The 26529-nt window shown below is 52.6% G+C and overlaps 2 protein-coding genes and 1 non-coding gene across 4 annotated transcripts in view; 2 read left to right on the forward strand and 1 right to left on the reverse strand.

Moving 5' to 3' along the window:
• Positions 1-3513, forward strand: part of MRPL52 (mitochondrial ribosomal protein L52) — a 4100-nt gene extending 587 nt beyond the window's left edge. Inside the window, exons 4-5 of one of the 2 annotated variants that reach the window (XM_059371218.1) lie at positions 2538-2609; positions 2957-3066. In XM_059371218.1, the coding sequence (XP_059227201.1) occupies positions 2538-2609; positions 2957-3066 (182 nt within the window). Of the gene's footprint in view, positions 1-2537; positions 2610-2956 lie in introns of both variants that reach the window. The other variant, XM_059371217.1, reaches the window with a different exon arrangement.
• Positions 3514-5043: 1530 nt separating this feature from the next.
• Positions 5044-15592, forward strand: MMP14 (matrix metallopeptidase 14). The gene is made up of 10 exons (XM_059372881.1): positions 5044-5423; positions 9612-9760; positions 9951-10073; positions 10459-10766; positions 11273-11434; positions 11778-11938; positions 12116-12254; positions 12387-12537; positions 13016-13131; positions 13478-15592. Exons 1-10 carry the CDS (start codon positions 5319-5321, stop codon positions 13810-13812), a joined length of 1749 nt encoding a protein of 582 aa, XP_059228864.1. The 5' UTR covers positions 5044-5318; the 3' UTR covers positions 13813-15592.
• Positions 15593-23101: 7509 nt separating this feature from the next.
• On the reverse strand, positions 23102-23205 carry LOC132000407 (U6 spliceosomal RNA). The gene has a single exon (XR_009399282.1). It is a non-coding gene; the product is annotated as a U6 spliceosomal RNA (small nuclear RNA).
• Positions 23206-26529: the final 3324 nt, after the last annotated feature.

A 26529-nucleotide genomic window follows, 5' to 3' on the forward strand; every position in this document is an offset into this window, starting at 1 on the left:
GGGGGGGGGTCGAGGTGGGCATGTGTCTGTCTGAGTGGCCAACATACTGAACTTTGGTTTTCTTTTTTTCTTTTTATTATTTTTTAAAAAGTGGGGTTTTTTGTTTGTTTTGTTGTTGTTGTTGTTGTTGTTGTTTCAATTTATTTGACAGAGAGACAGAGTGAGAAAAGGAACACAAGCAGGGGGAGAGGGAGAGGGAGAAGCAGGGTCCCCAGAGAGCAGGGAACCCCATGCGGGGCTCAATCTCAGGAGTCTGGGATCATGACCTGAGCCCAAGGCAGATGCTTAAGGACTGAGCCACCCAGGCGCCCCTATCCTGAACTTTATATTTGGCGTTCGGGGGAAGGAGCCCAGTTGTTTGTTTTGTAAATTAAACTACACCTATGGAAAGTAAAGCTAGCTCAGGATCTTGTGAGGATGAGCAGAAGATAATTCTAATTTGGGACGCCCGGGTGGAAGGAGTGATAAGATTTTTGTTTCTCGTGGTGGAATGGTTTTTAAAAAGTTAAAAAGACTCCATGTTCAGTGTGGTGAGAACATTGTTGAAAATTTGGTACCAAATGCAAGGTGAGCTCTTTGAAAACCTGCGTAAATGAACATCGCAGAGAGAGGGGTTAGAAGGGTGAGGATTGAGAATGAAGAGCTCCCTTCGGAAAAGTTTCTTCTCTTTACTTGGGGTGGAGGGAGGGGAAGGAAAAGGAAAAGAAAGAAAATATAGCTATTACTCCTAGAAGAGAGGGATGGATCTTAGAAAAGTTGAAGCCACTCCCCCCTCCCAATATGGGACTCCAGTTTACAGGTGGGAAAATTGAGGCCTTAGAGTTCCTGTGATCACACACCTTGGTGTGTGTGATCGCAAAGCAAGGACTAGAACGGGGTAGGGGCGAGGCCCTCTTCCACAGCACAGAGACCTGGATACTCATACCCTATTGGGTTCTTTAGGAGCATGATCCCGAGAAGGATGGTAAAGATTTTTTTCCCTTGTTACTTACTGCAGGAAACCCAGCATCTCCTAAAAGTAGTATGGAATATTGGAAAGACTGGAATTGATTCTTATTTAAGATTTCTCTACTTGCTGATACTGTAGAGAAATTGTACCTCTCCGTTTCCACAAAACTTTTGGGCAGAGTTTTCACTGTTTCTTACTTTGTAGAAAGTAAGTTTCCTTTTTTTTCTTCTTCATTATAAACGACTTAAGGTCAGATACTATGTTTTTCACCAAGTCAGCAGATATTTGTAGAATTTGTATGATATGCTTGTGTGCCTGCACTGTACTACAGTGAAACTTAGGGACATAATCTGAAAAAGTCTAGCTGGGAAAACAGCATGGACATTTTAGAACATAATGGGGGTGCCTTGGTGGCTCAGTCGGTTAAGCGTCTGCCTTTGGCTCAGGTCATGTGTCAGGGTCCTGGGATTGATTCCCATACTGGGCTCCCTGTTCAGTGGGGAGTCAGCTTCTCCCTCTGCCCCCCCTCCACTGATGCTGTCTCTCTGTCAAATGAATAAAGTCTTAAAAAATAATAATACTTCAGCATTCCTCCCCTTTCCAAAAGAATTTGAGATAGCCAAATAAGGCAAAAAAAAAAAAAAAAAAGTACAATAAATGTCCCAAGGCAACTAGATGAATATTAAATCACTGGTAGACACTTTTTAAAATGGTTTTATGTATTTATTTAAGAGAAAGAGGGAGCGAGCCAGAAAGACCGCAGGCAGGGTGAGGGGTAGAGGGAGAGGGTTAAGCATACTTCCTGCTGAGCAGGGAGGCTGATGAGGTAGTGCCATCCAGGGACTCCAGGATTATGACTGGAGCGGAAGGCAGGTAATTAACCAACTGAGCCACCCAGGCACCCTGACAGGCACTTCTTTCAGGAGAGAGCTCACAGAGTTAAAGAGGTCTGAGGAGGATTTCTGGGTATATAGGGCTTTAGGGGGGTCTAAGTACAAGAACTGGGCTGAAAGGAAAGGAAAAGAGAGCATTTCATTGAGGAGTGAGATGGAATTTAGCAAAGACTCACGATGAGTAGAACAGTGATCAGATTGCCTGAGTGGGGGGTTTCTAAAGATAAAACAGGAGAGGGGCGCCTGGGTGGCTCAGTCGGTTAAGCTCAGACTCTTTATTTTGGCTTAGGTCATAATCACAGTTGAGATCTTGAGACTGAGTCCCAGACTGAGCCCCATGTCGGGCTCTGTACTCAGCAGGGAGTCTGCCTGAGAGTCTCTCCCTCTGCCCCTCCCCCGCCCACCCTCTCAAATAAAAACTTGGGGATGTGGAAATAAGAGATTCAGCCCTACAAAGGACCATTCCAGGATAACGAGGGGTAAGTGAAATAGAGTAGGACTATGCCTTAGAGTTTATTCTTGGCATACCTTACCCATGACAATGAGGGATGGGTTTTTGGAGAATAAAGCCACCCCATGTGTGAAACGGGAGAGAGGAACTAGCGACTGTTTCTTCCCTTGTTCTATCCCAGTGCCTTCACAGGGTGCTGCCAGCCATCTCTAATACCTATCTTTTTCTTCACTTCCATCTACAGATGGCCGCCCCGCACCTCCAATGAGAGGCCAACTTCGAAGAAAAGCCCAAAGGGAGAAGTTTGCAGTGAGTGGCTAGAGCCCAGTCAGGGCAACCTGTGTGTACTGGGAGGGAAAAAATGAACATTTTAATTTGGCTTGAGCTGTGCTGACACCTAAGCTCACATGTGCCCCCTTCATCGTTTTAACATCTGGGAGAAGGGAGGAAGAGAGTGGGGCACTCCCAGGGCAGGAACCAGTAGTGGCCATTCTGCCACCCATTTTGCCTCCTCCACTTCCCATTCCAGGACCCAGTCCCCTTCCCCAGCCAGCAGTGTCATTTTCCAGCTGAAATCTCCAGCTTTGATCTGTGAGTGAAAGGATATATGGTGCAGAGCTCCAGCCCCAGATGTTATCCACCCTGTTTTCCTGTCTGTTTCAGAGACGAGTTGTACTGCTGTCACAGGAAATGGATGCTGGATTACAGGCATGGCAGCTCAGGCAGCAGCAGAAGTTGCAGGAAGAAGAAAGGAAGCAGAAAAATGCTCTTAAACCCAAAGGGGCTCTCCTGCAGAACCCACGACCAAATCAATAAAAAGCAGTTCCTGTCTCCCTTTCCTGGCCTCTCTCTGGCTTTCTTCTCTATCACCTACATGCCTCATCCCAGCCAGAAGAGAGAGCCTTCACGTTCCCCATCTATCTTCAGAGCACAAGAGCGTGGACACTGGGAAGAACCACCTGTAGATCACTGCCTGGAGGAGCTGGCCTAGTGCCCTCATCCCTGGCTCCATTCCAGTTCAGTGGAATCTTGCTCTGGGATCCTTCCCCACCTTTGCAGGCCATAGGACTGGCCCAACTGAGAACAGCAGCTACTCTCCGTACATGAAAATGGGGCAGCAGCTCTCCTGGTTTTAGCTTGGCACTCAGGCCTTTAACGGCCTATACACAGCTCAGACTGCATGTAGTTACTCATTTAATAAATGTTCTGATGAAAAAGGCTTTCCGGCTGAGGTCCATTTCTTGGCAAGCAACTGGTGTCAGTTTTCCTAAACTTCAGATAGATGGCCCAGGAGGCTACCCCCACTGGGAAGGCTGACATGGGAAGAACCAGACTTGGGTGTTGCATGTCTGAAGAGTAGGATCTTGAGGTTTCTGTGGTTCTGGCTGAATTCCAGAGCCTGGTCAGAGAGAGATCTATACCTCTCCACCCCAATTTGTGTAGGGGAGCCCTGGAGGTGCTCAGCCCCCAATCAGTCATTGTGGCATAGGTATCCAATATCCATGTGTATCTCCCACAAACCCTTAAGCTGCCTAGGACACAGGGAAACCTTGCCTGTTACTGATCATGGATTCTGGGAGATAGGGGCCTTTGCTCCTATTAAAGTACAGAGCACTGGGCTTTCTTTCCATTTTTCTGCCACAAACTTGTAATAGTTCAGATTTCTAGTATTGCTGGAGCTTTTTACCTGACCTCAATTCTTTCCAGCCTCCTTTATTCCTTGCCTGGCTTTCCCTCCCTTCTTTCCCCCTACTACCTCCTCCATCTCTCGCTGACCAATGCAATTCTAGGATCTTAGATTTCGCTGATGGTCGAGTTTTCTGTCTCCCACACTTTTCCTGCTTCTGTTGGGCTGCTTTTCCAGATCTAGCTCTCAACCTCTTATCTGTCTCTTCCCCACTGTCAGCTTCAGCTCTTCCCTGCATACCTCCACCTTTTGTTCTCTGTTTAGTCAGTCCATGAACATTTTGCCTTTTTTCACTGTAGAGGGGAAAACCAAACCCCAAAGTCCAAACTCCCAATCTCTCTTGTCTAACAGTTTCCCCGAATTTGATTTGCCTTTCCCCACATTCCATGGCCTTGCACCTCCTTCCTCCCAAGCCAGCATAAGGAGTAGCCAGATTGCAAATGATGGTGTTTAAGGGACGGCATTTGTCTTTTCTGCAAGGACGGGACCAGTGTGGCTGTGGAGTTGGTCGGTTGATAGTTGGGTTTTGTTACTATTGCATGTTTGGGCCAGGATAGGGATGAAGGTGGTGGTCAAGAACAAGGGGCAAATGTTTCAGTTTGGTTGAGCCACATGTCCCAGCAGACAATCTCCAACCCAGGTGTGGTGGACATGAAGACCACCACCAGCATCCCAGACTCTCAACTTGTCCGCCTGGGACACTGAGCCTCCCAGTACTTCCCACTCTGAGGTGAGACAAATGCTGAATACCAGGGGAATCAAGCCACCTAAAATATGCTTAGGGGGAGAAAGTCTCCCACATCCCGTGGCCTCGGTTCCCCCCTTCACACACACACAGACCCCCGTCCTTAGCTGTGGCCTCAACCCCTGCAGATGGCAGCCTCCACCACAAAAAGGCAACTTACGGTGGGTTTTTTTTTTTTTTTTTTTTTTTTTTTTGGTTTTGTGGTTTTTGTCCTTTTTTTTTTTTTTTTTTTTACCCGACTCTTGGCTGTAATTGGATTCAGGCTGAAACAACCACGTCCGCACCGGGAAAGGAGGGCATTGGGGCGGGGGCGGAGAGGCTGTGGGAGAAGGGAGGGACCAGAGGAGTGAGAGAGGACTCGCAATGCAGTTCGCAGACTAAGCAGAAGAAAGATCAAAAAACGGGAAAGAGGGGACGAACAAACAGACACTTTGAAGAACAATCCCCCCATCTCCAAGCGGACAGCGCTCTAGGAATCCAAATTCAGTGCCCACCGAAGACAAAGGCGACCCAAGGGAGTGGCGGCGCGACCCTAGGGCTTGGGGCCCCCGCCGCGGAGCCTGCACGGCTGGCTGCCGGGACGGTCGCGGACCATGTCTCCTGCCCCACGGCCCACCGGCAGTCTGCTGCTCCCCCTGCTCACGCTCGCCACCGCGTTCGCCTCCCTCAGCTCGGCCCAGAGCAGCTTCAGCCCCGAAGTAAGTGAGCTCCCCCGGCCCTGCCGGGAGTCGCGCCCGCCGGGGAGGCAAGCCGGGGGTCTCCAAAAGGACAGGGTCCTCCTTAGAGAGCAGCAAGCTCGGGGGTTTGGCCGCTCCGGGCAGCAGCAACCCCCTCCTTTTGCTTTCCCTCCTCATCTCCAAACTTCCAAGTCGATCCAACTTCTGTCTTCCCCAACCAGCCCCCCCCCCCCCCCCCCCCCCCACCTACTTTCTTTCCTGGGAAGAGCCTTACAGCTGGGGCCCACCGTCCCCGGTTCCCCGGGGCTCTGAGCTCCGCTGCAGAACCAGGAGGGAGCCTGGTAAATACTTGGGACTCCGTTCAGCCCTTGAGCTGCCCTGCTTTCTTGTCATGTGCGCCAGTCCGTTGTTTTCTCAACTTTTCAGCCCTCCAGCGCTCTCCCGCCCGCACCCGCGGGCCGGGGAGACTTGGTGGACCGCGCCGCGGCTCCGGGCCCCCCAACGCTGCGCGCCTCCCGGGCGGTCCCGGCCCTCCGCGGGTGCAGCCACCACCAGGTGGGGTCGGGGCTAGACCCGCCGAGCGGCCCCGTCCCTCGCCCCACTCCGCCTCCCCGCGCGGACCCTCTGTGTCGCGGCCCGAAGCCCTGGCGTCGAAGGTCGCACAGGGCTGGCGCCCCGGCCGCCTTTCCGTACAGACAAAGCTTTCCTTGTGAGCCAGGGGCTCGGCAGCGAGGCCGCCTCCTCCCTCTGCCCCCCTCACCATCCCAAACCTCCCACCCCACCCCACCCCCAGCCAGTGGCGCCTTTAGGCTCTTCTAGTTGCCTTTGTTAATTGCTTTTTTGTTAATTTTGTTAATTGCTTTTCTGTGCAGGAAGACTGAAGGCATCGCACTGGGGAGTGGGGAGAGGGCCGGGCCCAGGGCACCAGCACAGGTCTCAGGCGCCCGCCAACCCATTCCCCGACGCTGGCCCACCCCCCTGGGAGGAAGCCGCGTGGGAGTTGTCTAGGGAGGTTTTTCCTCTCTTTCTTGCTCTCTCTCTTATTTTGGGGCGAAGGTGGGAGACGAATTTGATCAGCTTCTTATTTTGGGCCATCTCGACCCACTCAGCCCGGCAGGGCCTGGGTGCGGTCGGGAGGGGCCGGGAAGGGCCCCAGAAGGGGGAGGGGATCTGGACTTGGCTTCCTCCCTCTCTGTCCTGGCCCCGGACCCACCCCCGGGAGGAAACATCTCCAGAAAGAACACTCTCTGTCCCGAAGGGATCTGAGGCTGAAAAGCAAAGTGTGGCCCTAGGAGTGGGGGTGACCAGGGAGAGTACAGCTCTGACCTGGGGCTAAGCCTGACAGGGCCCTGCAGGAGGAGTCATCCTCACCCCTGGCCTGGAGTCTTCATCACAGGTCTGCAAGGAGAGCTCCTAACAAAAGAAGCCTGGGCATCAGGGGGCTGCCCACTGCCAACCTTGCCTGCCCTGCCCTCCCTCCCCTGCCCCACTAGGCCCCCTAGGGGAGGGGCAGCAGCCCTGGCTCTGTTCTAAGTGGGTCATGGGCAGTCCCAGTGCCAGAACCACCATTTGCTTCTGGGCCACGGAGGGGTGGGAGGCAGAGGGAGGGAGGAGCAGGCCCAGAGGCTCTCATCCAGGGCCTGCTGGAGTTTGCCAGCATTTCCCCCAACCCACCCAGCTTCTCCAGGACTCCTAGGCCAGAGGTGGGAGGGGTTCTCTGGACCTCCCCACTCTCGGGGAATACCTCCAGACCACTCAGTTTTCAAGACAAAGCCAGCCAACTGAGTTTTTGGACCTAACATAGTTGCTCCCTCTCCAGGCCAGTCTAGAGGGCGAGCTGGGGTGGCCAGGCCTCAGGCAGCTGGATTCCTCCCACCAGGCCTCCAGAGTCCTGCACCAGCTCCAGGACATCCCTCTCCTCCCCGTGGCCCCTTCTGGCACTTGGCCCTTCCCCCCACCCAGCCGCAGACACAAGAGTCCTCTCTTCTGTGGTTCCTACCTCACCTCCTAGTCTTCTCTGTGGTTCTTGCTTTGCTCAGAGCCTAAGCCTGGGAGGAGAGGGATGGGGGCACTTCCTTTCCAGGCCTCGAGGCTTTCTTGAAGGCAGGGAAGTCCCTTTCTTGCCTAAGCCTCCATTTTTCTCTATCGTGTATGGGGTGGACGTTGTGGGTGGGAATATTTAGACCTGCCTACTTTCCCAAGAGGGATTTATCCCAGAGCTCCTGGATGTGGATTCTCCTCGCCTCTCTGCCACCCTCCATTCTGTTATTCAGCCCTAAGAGAATTCCCCTCAGTTTCCTTCCCCGAGGCTTGAGGAGGCCTAACTTAAGTCCTCCCGACTTCCAGCTCCAGGAGCAGGCCACTCCCATCCTTCACCAAAGCTGAAGCAGCCGCTCCCTCACCAGGGGTCAGAAGCCTGGGGTGTGTGTGTACACCACAGGTGAGGCGAAGGGCAAAGGGAATTTCCCGCATACTTGGGCACAGGCCACAGCAGGCCTCCCGTGGGCACTAGCTGTGGCATCAGCCAGCACAGGTCAGGGCACGTCCACAGCTCCTGGGGAGCTCAACCAGGTTCTGTAGCACCCTGCTCTGCTTCCCTGTGGTCTCCCAGAGGTTAAACTTGACTCCCTCCTCTACCCCTGAGGAGGGGCTCTCAGAGGCGGGTGGTGCTAAGGTTGCTCTGACCAGGCCTGTTGGCTGGGGAAAAGCTAGGTTGTTTACATCTTGGGCCCTAACTCCCATCAGCCTTGGGGGATCACTTCCCAGAACCCTGTTGCAATTCTTGCCCCACAGGCACATGTCCCCAGTCAGCTGCTCCTGAATCACCCCCAGCCCCAATGCAGGAGCAATGCTCCGCCAGCAGGGCTGGGGCCTAGAGGTGAAGGGCGTCAGGAAGATCCATTGTGACAACCTGGGATGGGGGTTGTGGCACCCAGCAGCAGCCTCTACCCACTCCGCGCTCCAGACTTCCATCCTAAGCAACCTGCAGGCCCCCTCCGAACTCCTAAGGAAGGCAAAGCTGGAGCAGGGACCAACGTAGTATCTCCATCAGAGAATCTGAGCATTTTTATATCCCATATATAACTTGGCTCGCTTTACTTTTCAGGCTTTAGGAAAATGCTCCATTGTTCGTTCTTACAATAAAGGCTGGATTTTTCTCCCCAACAGGGCTTTGTATTTTGTGTGCCTTTCAGTCGAACACCGAAAACCTAACTTTATGTTAAAGCAATACGCCAACCTTTATCTTATGAACAGTTCACAATATACCTCAAGTACAGTGCTGCCACCGAGTCTCTACCATGACCCCCATCTCCCACTCCCTCTTCTGAGAACCTCAAATGGGCCTTTAGGTCCCAAGGCCTAGGTCAGATGCTTGGATGGGGACTGGCAGGATCCCAGCTCTGTGGCTGGGTCCTAGCCCCACCACCTCCAAAGGTCCCAGCGTCCTATCTCAGCAGCCCGTCTCAGCCCTAGCTCCTGCTCTGCTTCCTCCTTTCTTTTTTTTTTTTTTTTTTAAGATTTTATTTATTTATTTGACAGACAGAGATCACAAGTAGGCAGAGAGGCAGGCAGAGAGAGAGAGAGGAAGAAGCAGGCTCCCTGCAGAGCAGAGAGCCCGATGTAGGGCTCGATCCCAGGACCCTGGGATCATGACCTGAGCCGAAGGCAGAGGCTTTAACCCCCTGAGCCACCCAGGTGCCCCTGCTTCCTCCTTTCTAAAAAGATGTCAGCTGTGAGGGTCCTAGAGGCATGGCATTCCTGTCCCAAGAGGGTCTCATACAGGGCCCAAAAAAGAGCCTCAGCCTCCCTGCCTCCATCCATCACGGCCACAATCCATTCCCAGGATCCAAACTACAAGAACACTGACACAGAGAAGAAAAGTGCTGGAAGGAATCACAGCTCTGAGAAGCTATCCTAGGACTCAGTTAAGCCATCTGGGCTCCCATTCTCAAGAGTTACAGCCAAAGTCCAGAGCCATGGCTCCCCACCCCTGTTGGAGCCCACAGCCCTGAGAGGACAAGTCATACTGGGGCCTGGGCCAGAGTGCAGGTCCAGCCTGGGAACTCCTCCAGCCCCACTGCCAGAGCCAGGCTGGGAGCTCGTTGCCCTTTTCTCCTAAGCCAAGGGTGCATGCCAGATAGCAGGGGGAGGCAGAGGCTCCCCTTGGGCCAAGTGGAGATGCTCTAAGCCATGCTCTTCTCCCTGCAGGCCTGGCTGCAACAGTATGGCTACCTGCCCCCCGGGGACCTGCGCACGCACACACACCGATCACCCCAGTCCTTCTCAGCTGCCATCGCTGCCATGCAGAGGTTCTACGGTCTGCGCGTGACGGGCAAGGCTGATGCGGACACCATGAAGTAAGTGCCAGACCCTGCTGGGAATCCTGCATGGCACCCACCTCTCAGTGACAACACTGAACACAGAGACCTTGCTACCTATGCACTTGACTCCTGCCCCCTCCCCTTCTCCACACTGACCCTAAGGCCAGGCACTCCCCCTTTCCTCACAAGACCTTTCTCTTTAATGGCCACAATTCTCAAACCCCAGGGCAATGAGGCGTCCCCGCTGTGGCGTTCCGGATAAGTTTGGGGCCGAGATCAAGGCCAATGTTCGAAGGAAGCGCTATGCTATTCAGGGCCTCAAATGGCAGCATAATGAGATCACTTTCTGGTGAGTCCAACAGGCAAGTTGCCTTTCTCAGAACATCAGGGTCGCCCTCCCTATCAGTTGTGCTCATAGACTCAGAGGCCTCCTATCCTACTCACCTCTGTCCCTGGGAAGCATCCCTGGGAGTGGGGAGAAACATGGCTGTAATCCTGGGGGAAGGTGCAGCCTGTGGGGGGTGCGCCCCAGGGCCAGGAAACTGAAGCCTGCGGGGGGGTGTTGAGCCCTCAGTTCTTGGTGTAGAGGTATCATGAGGCAGCAGGAAGAGCCGGGGCAGCAGAGGTAGCTGGGCGGTTCAGTCAGACCTGGGCAAGTACAGGGAAAGAGAATTGTATTCGATGTGATGCTAACACGCTCTCCTCCTCCCCTCCTCCACGTGGCTGGACCTCAGCATCCAGAATTACACACCCAAGGTAGGTGAGTATGCCACATTCGAGGCCATTCGCAAGGCATTCCGCGTGTGGGAGAGCGCCACACCGCTTCGATTCCGAGAGGTGCCCTATGCCTATATCCGCGAGGGCCATGAGAAGCAAGCAGACATCATGATCTTCTTCGCTGAGGGTTTCCATGGTGACAGCACACCTTTTGATGGCGAGGGTGGCTTCCTGGCCCATGCCTATTTCCCCGGCCCCAACATCGGAGGGGACACCCACTTTGACTCTGCTGAGCCCTGGACTGTCAGGAATGAGGATCTGAATGGTGAGCAAAGTAGCCCTGGGACTCATTTATTGTGGGGAGAGTCAACGATCATTGTGGGGCGGGGGGGGGGGGGGTGTTTGTCCTGCCTCCTCCCAAAACCTCAAACCCCCAAGTCTCTGGACTATAGAGATCTCCTAATCTGACTTCCAGCGAAAGCCCAATTCTTATTTTGCTCCATTTACATCTGGTCCCTTTCTCACCCAATAACTGACTTCCCAGTCAAAGACTTCCCACTTTCCAGGCAAATGTCACCTCTAGCTCCTGGCAGACCCTGAGGCCCAGACGGGACCTCAGCTTCCCTTAATACATGTCTCCCTGGGATTGGGATCTGTCCCCAGAGCACCCTCTCATCTCTGCCGAGAATAGATTGCTCACTGGCTTCGTGGCTTTTTGGGTGGAAAATGTGACAGGCAGGCTCAGGTGTGAAAACCAAGCCTCTGGTGGGAAAGCAGGGCTTCTGAGGTAAGGGACCCAGGCTTCCCTCATAATCATCGCCATCCCTCCAGGGAATGACATCTTTCTGGTGGCTGTGCACGAGCTGGGCCATGCCCTGGGCCTTGAGCACTCCAATGATCCCTCAGCCATCATGGCGCCCTTTTACCAATGGATGGACACAGAGAACTTCGTGCTGCCCGATGATGACCGCCGGGGCATCCAGCAACTTTACGGTGAGTAATCTATGCCCACATCTCTCTGCTCCTCCTCTGCTCTTCCTCTCTGACCTGTGCATCCCTTCCTTTCCCCCATGCCCTATGATCTACCCCCAACCCCACTTGACCCTGCCTCCACCCACCACCTACTCTCACTTTCTTTTTTTTACATTATCTCTCCTACATGTTTAATTCTTCTCCCACTTTTGATTCCACCTTTTCTGTCCTTTCCCACCTGATTGCTTCAGCCTCCCCCACAGGGCCATCCACACCTTTCCAAGGGGCTTGTCTGCCCATATACCTGTTCTTTCTGCCCTCTCTGCCACAAAGTCTGAAGTGCCTCTCATGTTCTCTATACCAGGGAGTCAGTCAGGGTCCCCTACCAAAATGCCGCCACAACCCAGGACGACCTCCAGGCCCTCTGTCCCCGATAAGCCCAAAAACCCCACCTATGGGCCCAACATCTGTGACGGTAACTTCGACACTGTGGCTGTGCTCCGAGGGGAGATGTTTGTCTTCAAGGTAAGAGGAAGAAGTGGGCCAGTATGGGGGACAGGAGGGCTCCAAGCCCAGCAGGCTGGGTGGAAACAGCAGCAGGAGGACTAAGAACTAGAACTGAGACAGTGGGAAGCTTTGGGGACCAAGCCAGAGGACTCCCTGTAAGACAAAACATACTGTCCCCACCTCGACACCTTTTAGGAGCGCTGGTTCTGGAGGGTGAGGAATAACCAAGTGATGGATGGATACCCCATGCCCATTGGCCAGTTCTGGCGGGGCCTGCCCGCATCCATCAACACTGCCTATGAGAGGAAGGATGGCAAGTTTGTCTTCTTCAAAGGTAACCGGGCATTCTGCCCTAGTTCTCCAGGTGTGCGGAGAGTCTCCCTGGAGGACTGGATTCCACTTGACTCCTCCAAAGACACAAGAGCCTGAGGGGAACCCTGATCCTGCCCTTCCCTCTCCCCACCAGGAGATAAGCACTGGGTGTTTGACGAAGCTTCCCTGGAACCTGGCTACCCCAAGCACATCAAGGAGCTGGGCCGAGGACTGCCTACTGACAAAATTGACGCCGCTCTCTTCTGGATGCCCAATGGAAAGACCTACTTCTTCCGGGGAAACAAGTGAGACTTCAGCCCATTGACCCCAGGCCTCCCTCCTCAGATGCCACCACCGATTCCCTCAGTTAGGGAGAAAGACCCACCTCTCCCTGGGATGTTTCCCTGGAGAAGTTAGTTGCTGGCTGAGCCTCTGCCGTTGCCTAGCAACAGACGGCCTCCATTAGGTGCTGAGTGAGTGGGAAGTGACCGGGTCACCATTTCAGACCCGGTCATTTGGCGTCTCCTGCCCCCCAGCACGGTGCCTCCACCCTAGCAGCCAGGCACTGTCATTAAAGGCTACCGGTGGCTCCTTGCAGCCTGGGACCTCCCATCCACCCCCACCTTCCGCCACTTTCAGCCACAGGCCCTCATTACTCAAAACCCTGGTCCCGCACCCCGTCCGTCAGCACCCTTTGCTTTCTGGTGGGTTCAGTCTGGGCCCCGCTGCCCTCTGAGGAAAGGCCCAGTGCCCTACTGCTGCCCTTCCCCTCCGATCTCCCAGGTACTACCGTTTCAACGAGGAGCTCAGGGCAGTGGACAGCGAGTACCCCAAAAACATCAAGGTCTGGGAAGGAATCCCCGAGTCTCCCAGAGGGTCATTCATGGGCAGCGATGAAGGTGAGGGGCAAGGGAGGCGTCCATGAGGGGAGGATGGGGACAGCGGATTAAGAGAGAACGGGAGGAAAGCTGGACAGGACAGTATGGTGGGGAAAGCAGTGATGACAAGGGGGCTGGAAGCCTTGCCACATGCCAGGCTCTGAGGAAAGTGCTTTCTGCACCTCAGATCCCTAATCCCCAGAACCCTACTAGCCTGGTACTAGAACTACCCCGGTTTACAGCTAAGACGACTTATGTTCACAGAGGGTAAGGAATTAACTCAGCTCGCTCGAGTGCCTCACAGATTTCCCTCCCGCTCTTCTCCTCCCTGTGGGTCTTCCCTCCACCTTTTTGCTGACCGCTGCAGTCTTCACGTACTTCTACAAGGGGAACAAATACTGGAAATTCAACAACCAGAAGCTGAAAGTAGAGCCAGGCTACCCCAAGTCAGCCCTGCGGGACTGGATGGGCTGCCCCGCGTCAGGTGGCCGGCCGGACGAGGGAACGGAGGAGGAGACAGAGGTGATCATCATCGAGGTGGACGAAGAGGGCAGCGGGGCGGTGAGTGCGGCCGCCGTGGTGCTGCCCGTGCTGCTGCTGCTCCTGGTGCTGGCAGTGGGCCTCGCCGTCTTCTTCTTCAGGCGCCACGGGACCCCGAAACGACTGCTCTATTGCCAGCGTTCCCTGCTGGACAAGGTCTGACCCCCACGGCCGCCCACCCACTCCTACCACGAGGACTTTGCCTCTGAAGGCCAGTGGCAGCAGGTGGTGGTGGGTGGGCTGCTCCACCTGTCCCAGGCCCTCTCCCTACCCCGCCCCCCACCTCCCTTCTTTTCTATCACCTGACTGCCTTTCTCCACCTCAACCCTGGCATTGCTTCTTCCCTAGATGGAGTCCCCTGGGGGCTGATCAGGGGCTGCCCCTTTCAGCTCCTGCTCCCCCACCAGGGGCCTCTGTAGCTTGGTGTGTGCCCAGCCCCATCTGAATGTCTTGGCTCTGCACTTGAAGGCAGGACCCTCAGACCTCGCTGGCAAAGGTCAAATGGGGTCATCTGCTCCTTTTCCATTCCCTGATATAACTTTAACCTCTGAACTCTGACCTCAGGAGGCTCTGGGCACTCCAGCCCCACAAGCCCCCCCCACCCGGTGCACCCCCATGGCAACCTCCTACCACTCTTTCTGGCTTAAAGGAATCTAATCTTGTTGAGAGGAGAGACCCTAAGAGAGTAGGAGTGGTGTGGGGGAAGGCCACACAGCCACCCTAAGACCTTGGGAGGGAAGCTCAGAGTCAGTCCCCTCTGCAAAGATCTGCCTCTGCCCCACCTGGCCCCAAGGACGTCCCCAGGAGCCTGAGCCATTAAAGGGCTGTAGAAACCCTTGATGGCCCTACCCCCACAAATGCCTTACCCCCACAAATGTCAGCCTTGACTGGGGATGTCTGGGTTAGAGGAGTGAGAGCACAGGCTGCAGCTCCCAGGGTAGGATGGCTAGGGCCAAGGAGAGGGACTGTCTGGACCCCTGGGGTGAGCCTGAAGGTGACAGAAGAAGAATCTCACTCAAATGCAGACAGCTGGGATGGGGACCAAGGGGCAGAGCAGTCAGGGGGATAGGACAGGACCAAAGGCTAAGCAGGGAGGCGCAGTGGGAGTGGAGGGCCAGGGGATGGGGGGAGGGCGGCCAGGTGGGCCAGGCCAGCAGGGGCTCCACCAGGTGGGCCGGTCGTTCCCGGAGGAGGCCATGTTTTATTGGAGGTCTGAGGAAGGGCTGGAGAAGGGCATACCTACTCCACTTTGGTGCTCCACTCCTCCAGCCAGCATACAAGTATGGGAAGGGTAGGGAGCCCAGAGAAAAGAGCAGAGATGACACACATCCAGGGACTGGTGACTCGGGACCTTCATGAGGGTGGCCACCCTCATGGGTGGTGACCAGGGGCTGACAGCACTCAGCAGCCTCAGCTGGCTTCAGTGAGGGGGCAGGTGCCTGGGTGGGTCTTGTCAGGTTAGCCCCTCACTGCCTGATACCCCCGCCCCTCGTCCCATCCTACCCGTGTCCTGCCTCCTCTCCCCCAGCCAGCCTGCCCATTGGAAGTCTCCTCTGGCCACCACAGGTGGTCATGGTACCTGGGATTTGAGAGAGTAAGACCCTGTGGGGACAGGGAGAGGAGAGGAATGTTAGGGGTAGGGGAGTTCCGGGGGTGGGGGGTGGGGGTGTGTGGGATGAACGGTGCTGGCAGTTCGGCTAAATTTGTCTTGTTTGGGTTTTTTTTTTGTTTCGTTTAATGTATATTTTTATTATAATTATTATATATGAATTCCCTTCAAATCGTTCCTTTTTGTTAACAAGGGGCAGGGGAAGGGTGGGGGTGGGGGGTGCAGAGGCATCGGACCCCAGGAACCTGCAGGGCGGGGCTGGGTCAGTGCCCTCTAAGGACATTTTTGACCTTGTTCAACCTTTCCACAAAGAATAAATGGTGTTTCACATTCTTTGTGTGGCTGCCTTCTCTCAGAGAGGTGAATGGAAAGCATGCCCATAACCTGTGTTTTCTGTGACCTGGGGTTTCGGTATTTTTCATAAAGGAATATGTTTATCCCTGGTGGACAGTGAGGGTTCAGGGCCATAGCTGGGAAGGAAGGCATACACACTCCGTGGAGGCAGGGAAGTGGTCCCCAGAGCCCAGGCGCCCTCTCCAATCCAGCTAAGAGGTTACCTTGGAGGCCCAGAGCAAGAGGAAGTGGTCAAGCTGAGGCCACACGGAAAATCTTCCTAAATTGCATTACCCTGTCCTGTGATCTGGCCGCAGACCCTCTGTTTCCTCAGACCTCTCTTTCTGCTGCTGGGGACTCCCTGGATGTCTTTGAGCCCTTTAACCCAGCCCTGCGTGCATCTAAGCCTCTTCTAGGCCTAGGGGGCTCGGCTGTAGGGGCAAAAGGAACACCCAGGAAGACCAAACAGTTGTCCTGTGGCCAGTGAGGAGCAGCCTCTCTCTGGCAAAACAGGAATCTCACCGGACTGCCCAGGAGAGGCAGGATGGTCAGGGCGGAAGGGGAGAATAACAAGGCTTTGTTTCTTCGAAACTGCTGCCCCAGACAGGGTTCCCAGGCTATTGACCCACCCTTCCTCCGAAACCAGCCTGGAGGGAGGAATAGCTCAGCTGCTGAGTCAGCTCAGCTGAAGGGGAGCAGCCCTATTTCTTCCTCCCCTTCCCTTCCTGCGTTAGCCCAGCCCTCCCTGGGCTCGAGCCCAGGCCCCCTCCACAGCCTTCCTCCACGAGCGCTGGCCCCACGTAGGCCAGCGGTTCTCTCCAGCTGCTCTTCAGGGCTGGCCGGTGTGATTGCTTTGGCAGAAGGGGTACCCCACCTCTCTGCCAGCCAGGAACCCTGACCCTGAGCCTGGCCGCCTCCACCTCTCCCGCCAACAGCTGTTTGGCACAGCCTTTGTATCTCAGTGGATATGGACACCTCCCTGCCACCCTCACCAGAGGGGATGGGGACCCAGGGAAGCTGGCATGGGAAAGTCAGGGGCTGTCTGGGGGGAGGGGAGGTGGGGGGATGTGCGTGTTGCAAGGAGCTCGAAGATGAGCTCATGGCCCCTTTGTGTTTTTGTGGCCCACATCTGGAGGCAATTACAGATGTTATCCAGTGGGAGTTCTGCAAAACACAGCTGGAGCCAGTCGAGGAGCCTGGGGAGGGGGGACTGCCAGAGGGAAGAGGAGGGGGAGCCTAGGGCTGCCACGGCTGGAGTGCGGTTTCCCCATCACGAGGAAATTGTTTGGCCCTGATTCTGGAATCACAAGATGCTCTCTGAAGCCAAGGGGGAGAGATGGGAATGGAGGACCAGAGACAAAGGGGAAAAGAGGCGGAAGAGGCTTCCTGGGCAGGGAGAACTGTGGGGTGGAGGCCTGCAAGGTCCCGTGCTTCTGACATGCCCTGGGCCTGAGGGGTCCAGCCCAGGGAGTCCACCCAGAGACGCTGGGGAGGTGCCTTGCTGATCGCACAGGGTCAGGCGGGGTGAGGGGAGAACAGAGGTCCCTGCGGCTCCCGAGAGACCTGGAAATGCTGCTTTTACTGGCCCTACCCCGCTCTGTCCATTGGGCCTGACCCAGTTTCTAAGGTTCCAAGTTCCTGTATTCGAAAGCAGCACATGGAGCTAGAGCAGCCGGGGAGAGCCAAGGGGAATCTGCGAGGAGGTTTGGGCAGAACCCAGGGACGCGGCCTCAAAGGAGCCTGCAGCAGGGGCAAGCGCTGAGCAGAGGCAGCGCTCTGCCCACCATGGCACCCCACACGTCTGAGCCCTTCCCCGGGGATCCTGCCACCAGCTGGGCCCACACCTCCAAGGCTGCTGGCCAGATGCTGGGTCAGCGACATGAGAAGCGAAGATCAAAGAACAAGCCAGGCCTTCTAGAGAAGGGAGGATTGAGCAGGGTGACCCCTCATGCACAACCTGGCCACCCCTGCTGGGACTCCACTGGGACTCCACTCTGGGGCCCCCTTCTCCGGACACTGCCAGACTTCCTAGTCCTCTTTCCCCTCTGTACTCCCACTTCCCTTTCCAGCCAAAGGGAGGTGGTAAAAAAAACCAACATTGGTCCAGGTACAAGGACACAGGCACAATCACTGCCCCTGTTTTACAGGTTTGGAAACTGAGGCCCAGATAAGACTTCCTTAAGGTCGTAGCTCCTTAATCCAAAATGAAAACCCAGATCTGTCTGATTTTTCCCCCCCATGCTGGTAGATTATGCCCTTGTCTTTGAGTGTCTTTTCCAATGTGGCCCCTGCGTGGCTGGGTGTGTGTGGTGGTATGTGTTCTGGGGATCTGACAGCCCATGAGTACTTGCTTCTTACTCCATGCGGGAGCAACAGCATGGGGCATAGAAATGCAGCAGGAGAAGGGCTCTTCCTCAGAAACCCACTTTGCCTGCAGTCACCTCCTTTTTAGGGGACAGGAACAGGTCCCCCTCTGAGGGAAAGAAGGAAGAAGCAGGAAGGACTCAGAAGCCAGAAGGACTGAGGGGCACCAGTGGTCGCAGCTAAGGGAGGGATGGGGGTGGCAAATGGCTGTGCAAGGGCCTACAAGGACAGTTACCATTCCCTGAGGCTCCAAGGAAACCCCCGTCAGGCTAATCCATTGTCCTGCTGTCCCTGTACCCCCTTCTCACCCACCTCCCAAATCTGAATTCACTTTCTTTAGGAGACCAGGGGCTAAACACTTAACCTGGGGGTTTCAGCCTTCGTCCCTCAGACAGTCTTGGGAGACTGGGGAGACCCAGTGGCGGTCTTCAAGGGGGCTGGGCAATTGGGGCCTGGAGAGGAGGCAGGCCTGACTGGCCAGAAGCCACCTTCCAAATGAGCTCACACACATACTTTCCACCCTGGCCCAGGGCCGAAGGCTGAGCGCCTTCCAGGCCAGCCTTCCCCAGCCAGGCCCACCCCCCTCTGTCCTCCGCTGTCCCTCACCAATCCTGGAACCAAAGGCTTCACAGCAGGATCAGGCACCCCAAAGAGGGCTATTGCCACACCCCAAGGTTGCAGCTTCCCCTGCTTCCATGCTGAGGCAGCACCTTACCCTCCAGAAGGGTACCTTATTTCTCCAATGGGCGCTTTGTGGCTTAGAGGAGGAGGAGACCAGTTTCCTGTCCCCACAGACCCACACCTGGGTGGGGAGGACCAATAGAGGGCACAGAAGAGGTGTCCACACTGCAGTGAATTGGCGGAAAGACTTCCTTTGAGTGCCTGAAGTAGCTCATTGACTCAGGGACCAGACCAGGTCTGGCAGCTGCCTCATCATGGGTCACTTCCTGCTCACACACTTCACTTCCCAATAGGGACACTTCCCTGATTTGGGGCAGGATGGGGTCTGGGTGGGGCAAGGCCAGGATGACCACAAGAGAGGGGAAAAGACCGGTGCCTCCGAAGGCCTAGTGGATTCACACACACGCGACAAGCTCCAGCTCATTCTGATCCAGCCTGTGGTCAAAGACGTCACCCTTCGCTCAGCTTCCAGAGACTTGGAGCACTAGGCCAGAGAGCAAAATCAATTCCCAAAAATGCTCTCCTTGGCCACTCAGTGTCTGGCTCTGTGCTAGGATCGTGGCTGCCCTGACGGTATATTCTGGATCCAATAATATTATCTTCATGAGGTTCTGTGCATTTGTGTATTCACGTTCACTGTGTGTTCATGTATGGCGGACAATTCATCCGAGTTTGGATCCCCAAAATATGGCCACTTGCAAGTAGCTCATACAGCCTGCCACAGCCCTGCAAGGCACTGACAGGATAGTTCTGTCAAGGAATGACTATGATTCATAATAATACTGACTCCACTGAGGCCACGGGAAAAACACGTTCTGTCCTTACTTCCTTACAAAGGAGTAGGCTGGTGCTAGGCACGCAGAAGCTCCTTAATGAAAGTTTGTTGACTTAAAGGGGCGCCTGGGTGGCTCGGTCATTTCAGCGGCTGCCTTCAGCTCAGGTCATGATCCCAGAGTCCTGGGACTGAGTCCCTGCTCAGCAGGAAGCCTGCTTCTTCCTCTGCCTGCTGGCTCCCCCGCTCCTGCTCTCAATCTCACTCTCTCTGACAAAGAAATAAATAAAATCTTTTAAAAAGGGGAAAAGGGGGCGCCTGGGTGGCTTAGTGGTTTAAGCCTCTGCCTTCAGCTAGGGTCATGATCTCAGGATCCTGGGATTGAGCCCCACATCGGGCTCTCTGCTCAGCGGGGAGCCTGCTTCCCCCCTCTCTCTCTGCCTGCCTCTCTGCCTACTTGTGATCTCTATCAAATAAATATATAAAATCTTTTTAAAAAAATAAATAGGGTGCCTGGGTGGCGCAGTGGGTTAAAGCCTCCACCTTCAGCTCGGGTCATGATCCCGGGGTCCTGGGATTGAGCCCCACATTGGGCTCTCTGCTCAGCGGGGAGCCTGCTTCCCCCTCCCTCTCTCTCTGCCTGCCTCTCTGCCTACTTGTGATCTCTGTCAAATAAATAAAATAAAAAATTCAAAAAATAATAAATAATAAATAAATAAAAAGGGGAAAAAAGTTTGTTGACTTAAATTGCCAGTGAAACTGTGAATTACACAAGCCAACAGCTATACCTACAAATGTGTAAATACTGTACATGTATGTACACAAGTGTTATGTATATGTAAGGTCAAAAGATCCTCAAAGGCACCTGGGTGGTTCAGTGGGTTAAAACCTCTGCCTTCAGCTCAGGTCATGATCCCAGGGTCCTGGGATTGAGCCCCACATCGGGCTCTCTGCCCACTTGTGATCTCTGTCAAATAAGTGAATAAAATCTTAAAAAAAAAAAAAAAATCATCAAGCTGTAGGATTTAGTACACTTCATGAGCTTGACTGTCTATTCCAGCTCAATCTTTTTTTTTTCTAGAGATTTTATTCACTTATTTGACAGACAGAGATCACAAGTAGGCAGAGAGGCAGGCAGAGAGAGAGGGGGGGGAACCAGGCTCCCTGCTGAGCAGAGAGCCCCATGGGGTCCTCGATCCCAGGACCCTTAGATCATGACCTGAGCTGATGACAGAGGCTCAACCCACTGAGCCATCCAGGTGCCCTATTCCACCTCAATCTTAAAAGTTTAAAAAAGAGAGAGAGAGAAAAATATATCAATGTCATGGACTATGCCATAACTCCTAAGCAACTACTTTGTCCCTATGGTTTCCCCGTGTGTCCTCCACAGCCTGCCCTTAATCTAGGAGTGATCAATATTGGGTTGTATTAACCCAGAGCTTCTGGAAATACCAATCCTACAGACTGCACCCTCAGGCCAGCTTGCTCCCAGATCCTGACCTAGGGGCCCAACACCCAGGTCTCTCATCCTGACACCTCTCTAAGCTCCATGCCAGTTGCCCCCAAAGTCTCTCCCTCCAGTTTACCAGCCCGTGCTCTGGAGCTCCCCACCCCTTGCCTGCACAAAACGCCATCTAAATTCTGGGTGAAGGAAAACTGGACAAGAGGCCCAGAAGAACACCCACCCCAGTCTCTGGCTAGCCTCACCCCCACACCCACTTTGCGGCAGAGGCCAGCCGGGCAGGGTTTGCGGGACGATTGCGCCCCCTTGTGCTGGGTGTTGGCACTGCGCGCCAAGCCTGAGCGAGGCAGGGGCCAAGACAGCCCCCCAACAAGGCCACTGGCCAGCCTGTTCCTTCCCCCTTTCCACTTTCCATGTTTCCAACCAGGACACCTGTACTTACAGGGGTGGGACTATGGGCGCAACAGGATGACAAGCCTTAGTCTTCCAGCTGCACAGAAGAAAAAGTCAGAGTTTCCCTCATCTGTCCCTGTGCAGGGGTTGGTGGGCAGCCCTCGAATAACAAGGGGAAGGAAGAGGGAGTGGAGTTGAGGGGGTGCAGGAGGAAGTAAGGGGGCACTACGAGGTGCCTCTCCGAGCTCCTCCGAGTCGCCACGCTGCCCCCCTGTGGACGCCTCAGACACTGATCGCTCCAGGATGCCCTTCCCCTGGGCCCCCACCTCGGAATGCTTTGACAGAACTCCTTCATGCCAAGGCAAGCAGGCCTTCCTGACTCCTTTATCCCCAGAGTGGGCATTTCTCTGTCACTCCCCTGGATCATGCTCCCTCTTGGGGCTCCTCTAACCTGCACCCATCCTCCTAACCTCATCCCTACTACAGGAGGATCCTTTAATCCAAGTCTCACATTTATAGAGCTTTTAAATTTTGTACTTGAAAAAAAAAATGCCTGTAGGTATTTTATAACTATCACCATAATATTGCTGTGTTTATGCTAAGAGTTTTCATTTGTTAAATAGGAACATTTAAAATACACTAAGTATTGAGGCACCTGGCTGGCTCAGTCAAATAGAATATGTGACTCCTGATTTCAGGGTTTTTAAATTCAAGCCTCATGTTGGGTTTAGAGAGTACTTAAAAAAATAAAATCTTCGGGTGCCTAGGTGGCTCAGTAGGGTAAGCCTCTGCCTTTGGCTCAGCATGATCTCAGGGCCTGGGATAGAGCCCCACATTGGGCTCTTGCTTTTCCCTCTCCCTCTGTGATTTCTTTTGCTCTTGCTCTCTCTCAAATGAATAAAATCTTTAAAAATAAATAAGTAAAATCTTTATGAATATATAAAACATACAAAGTATCTTTGAAACTGTCTTGTATTTAACTTTGTAATAAACCAGATACCCCCAAAATGGACATGATTTGAGGTTGCTCCAAACCTCCAAGGTGTGTCTCCAACCCAGCATCGCATTCTTTCCAAAGCACAAAGAAACTTGCTCCTATAACCATATGGCAGGGTCTTTAATCCCCACTCCTTCAAACACAGAAGTTTCCACATCTTGAAAAGCTCTTCTGGATACTGCTGCAGCCTTGAATGATTTCCCTCATATCCCCCTTTTCTGTCAAGCCAAGGTTTTTCAACAGCTGTCTGCATTCCTTCACTAGTCATTTTTTTAAAGTTTTTTAAAGTTATTTATTCACTTAAATAATCTCCATACCTAATATGGGGTTCGAACTCACAACCCCAAGATCAAGAGTAGCATGATCTTCTGACTGAGCCAGCCAGGCCCCCCCAACCAGTCATTTCTTTTTAAACTAACCTCTATATCTGTGGAAGCAACCCAGGCATTTACTCAAACTTCTCCTCTATTTTTTTTTTAAGATTTTTAGTTGATTTATTTGACAGAGACAGTGAGAGAGCATAAGCAGGGGCCAACACAGGGCTCAATCCCAGCACCCTGGGATCATGACTCAAGTGGAAGGCAGACATCCAACCAACTGAGCCACCCAGGAACCCCTGAAACTTCTTTTAAAAAAGAGGAAGCAGGGGGGTATCTGGGTGACTCAGTGGGTTAAAGCCTCTGCATTCAGCTCAGGTCATGATTCCAGGGTCCTGGGATGGAGCCCCGCATAGGGCTCTCCACTCAGCAAGCCTGCTTCCTCCCTCTCTCTACCTGCCTCTCTGCCTACTTGTGATCTCTGTCAAATAAATAAATAAAATCTTAAAAAAAAAAATCTAAAAAAAATATGGAATGTTTCATGAATTTGTGTCATCTTTGCACGGGGCCTTGCTAATCTTCTCTGTATTGTTCCAATTTTAGTATATGTGCTGCCAAATTCAGCACTGAAACTTCTCCTTAAAGGGCCCTCATGACCTCTTTATTCCCACCCCAGGTCTTTTCTCGACTTTCTGTGTTGGGTTCCTGTTAGCATCATACACAACATGCTTCTAGAAGCTTCTTTGCCCTTGATTTCTGGGAAGTTATGCCATCATGAAATTCATGATTCACAGAGTTGCCAAGGAATCTTGAAGTTCCAAGGCATCTATCCCTCTGCATTAACCCTGAACCTCAGGCAGGGAATACACTGATTTTCTTTATTTGCTCTGTTAATTCCAGGCTCTGCCCTTCACTGCACAAAACAAACAAATTCTTGTTCCATGCTATAGCTCATCAAATACTTGGATCTAGTTTTCATATATTCAATCCTTCACTCAAGTTAAGCTTTTCTTTAGGTGAAAAGACTTTCTAGTTCCATAAACAGCTTATTATATGACATGGCTTAGAGACCCCTCACCAGTTCTAACACCCTCCTCCGCATTGATTCATTTTATCAATCTTTTTTTTAGATTTTATTTTAAGGTCATCTATACACTGAGTGTGGGGCTCAAACTCACAATGTAGTGAGTCTTGTGCTCCACTGACTGAGCTGCCAGGCAACCCATTTTATCGATCTTATTTTTTTTTTTAAGATTTTATTTATTTATTTGACAGAGGTAGAGATCACAAGTAGGCAGAGAGGCCAGCAGAGAGGGGGGAAGCAGGCTCCCCGCTGAGCAGAGAGCCCTTTGCGGGGCTCAATCTCAGGACCCCGAGACCATGACCCCAGCCGAAGGCAGAGGCTTTAACACACTGAGCCACCCAGGCGCCCCTTATCGATCTTTTAATACATCGCCTACAGCACAGAGAGGCCATTACACATAATGGTTAGGAAAAATGGCTCTGGAGTCACACAGGCCAAGTGTGAATCCAGTCTTTACAATTTACTAGTTTGGAGGCCAGCAAATTAGGTAACTTTACAGCGCTTGCATTTCCTCATCTTTAAAATGGGGTTAATGGGCGCCTGGGTGGCTCAGTGGGTTAAGCCGCTGCCTTCGGCTCAGGTCATGATCTCAGGGTCCTGGGATCGAGTCCCGCATTGGGCTCTCTGCTCAGCAGGGAGCCTGCTTCCTCCTCTCTCTCTGCCTACCTCTCTGCCTACTTGTAATCTCTCTCTGTCAAATATATAAATAAATCTTAAAAAAATAAATAAATAAAATAAAATGGGGTTAATAATTGAAAGAGTAGTTGAATGAATTCAAGGATGTAATCTGTGTGATGCCTAGGACTGGCATTCATTCGGCATATATTTATTGAGTACCTACTTTCTGTCAGACACGGTTTTGGGCACTGGGGATACACCAGCAAACCAACAAATCCCTACCCCAGCGAACTTGCATTCTTGTGGGAGGAGCAGGCAATAAACATGATAAATGAGTAAAATATATACAGAATATTAGATAGTGATAAGAATTTTCCAAATCTTAGTTCTGCATCCTTTTTGATGAACAATTCCCCCTTTAAATCATTATTCTCTTCTTGCATTTTACTATAAGATTAAAGTGAAGGGTGCCTGGATGGCTCAGTTGTTAAAAAACTGCTTTCAGCTCAGGTCATAATCCCAGGGTCCTGGGGATCAAGCCCTGCATGGGGCTACATGCTCGGCAGGAAACCTGTTTCTCCCTCTCCCACTCCCCACTCTTGTGTTCCCTCTCTCTCTCTCTGTCAAATAAATAAACAAAAACCTTAAAAAAAAAAAAAAAAAGCATCCAAGGGAAACCAGGAAGCTTCCTCAACACTTTGCTACAAAACATTTTTAGTCAGGAGTGCCTGGGTGGCTCAGTGGGTTAAGCCTCTGCCTTTAGCTCAGGTCATGATCTCAGGATCTTGGGATCAAGACCTGCATCAGGCTCTCTCCTCAGTGGGAGCCTGCTTCCCCCTCTCTCTCTGCCTGCCTCTCTGCCTACCTGTGATCTCTCTCTGTCAAATAAATCAATAAAACTTTTTTTAAAAATTTTATTTATTTATTTGACAGACAGAGGTCGCAAGTAGGCAGAGAGGCAGGCAGAGAGAGAGAGGAAGGGAAGCAGGCTCCCTGCTGAGCAGAGAGCAGGATTTGGGGCTCTATCCCAGGACCCTGAGACCATGACCTGAGCCGAAGGCAGAGGCTTAACCCACTGAGCCACCCAGGCACCCCAATAAATAAAATCTTAAAAGAAAAAAATTAAAAAAATAAAGAAATTTCTTCAGCCAAATATCCGGTTTCATCAATCGTGTGTTCCACCTTCCAACAAATACTAGGACACAAACACAATTTGGCCAAGCTCTTTGCCTCTTTGTATCAAGGATCTCCTTTCCTTCAGTTTCCAATTAACATGTCCCTCATCTCCATCTGGGACCCAGTCAGAGTGACTTTGACCAACTATACTTATACTTCTATTCACATTCTGTGCACTACCACTGAGGTAATCTAAGGAGTCTGAGGTCCAGACAGCTCTCTTGTCTGAGCCCTCACGAGAATCTCCCCTAACGGTCCATTCACCACAGCAGGGGCTTTCTCCAAGCACGCACCTCTGGTCTCTGACCCTTCCTCAGTTCTAAAACCACTTCCACATTTTTAAGTATTTTTTTACAGCAGCACCCCAACTTCTCAGTAGCAAGCCTCTGTCTTAGTCCTTTTGGACTGATATACCAAAATACCATTTTGGTATTTTGAGTGGATTTATTGCTCACAGTTCTGGAGACTGAGAAGTCCAAGGTCAAGGCACCAGCTTGGGCACCCACTGGTGAGGGCCCTCTTCCTGATTCACTACCACACCACCGCACTGTGTCCTCTCATAGTGCACAGGCCTCTTTTATAAAAGGCACTAGTCCCATTGTGGGCTCCATCTCAGGGACTCCATCTCAGAGTCATCTCCCGAAGGCTCACCTTCTCATACTATCATCTTTGGGGATGATAGGAAATCAACATACAAATCTGGGGCCTGGGAGACACAAACATTTAGACCATAGCAGCTTGGCTCCTGCACGTGCTGGTAGTTTCATCTTGAGCAAGTTATCTGACCTACCTATGACTTAGTTTCCTCAATTATAAAAGGAGGGCAAAAATAACACCTACTTCCTAGAGGTGTGGTGAGGATTAACTGAGATAATACACATGAAGTGCTTGAACAGGGCCTGCCACAGGCAAGTAGTCTACCAAAGTTAGATATTATCATTTTGAAAACCAAACATCTGCCCGTTTCCACTATTTTTTATAATTCCTCAAAGATTTCCAGGAACATCTCTTCAGGCCCATTCCTAAGTGTACCTGATGGCCTAGGGTGTGATTTATATGGGCCAGGACACTGA

This window comes from Mustela nigripes, chromosome 13 (assembly GCF_022355385.1).
Source record: "Mustela nigripes isolate SB6536 chromosome 13, MUSNIG.SB6536, whole genome shotgun sequence".
In the NCBI taxonomy this organism is placed as follows: domain Eukaryota; kingdom Metazoa; phylum Chordata; class Mammalia; order Carnivora; family Mustelidae; genus Mustela; species Mustela nigripes.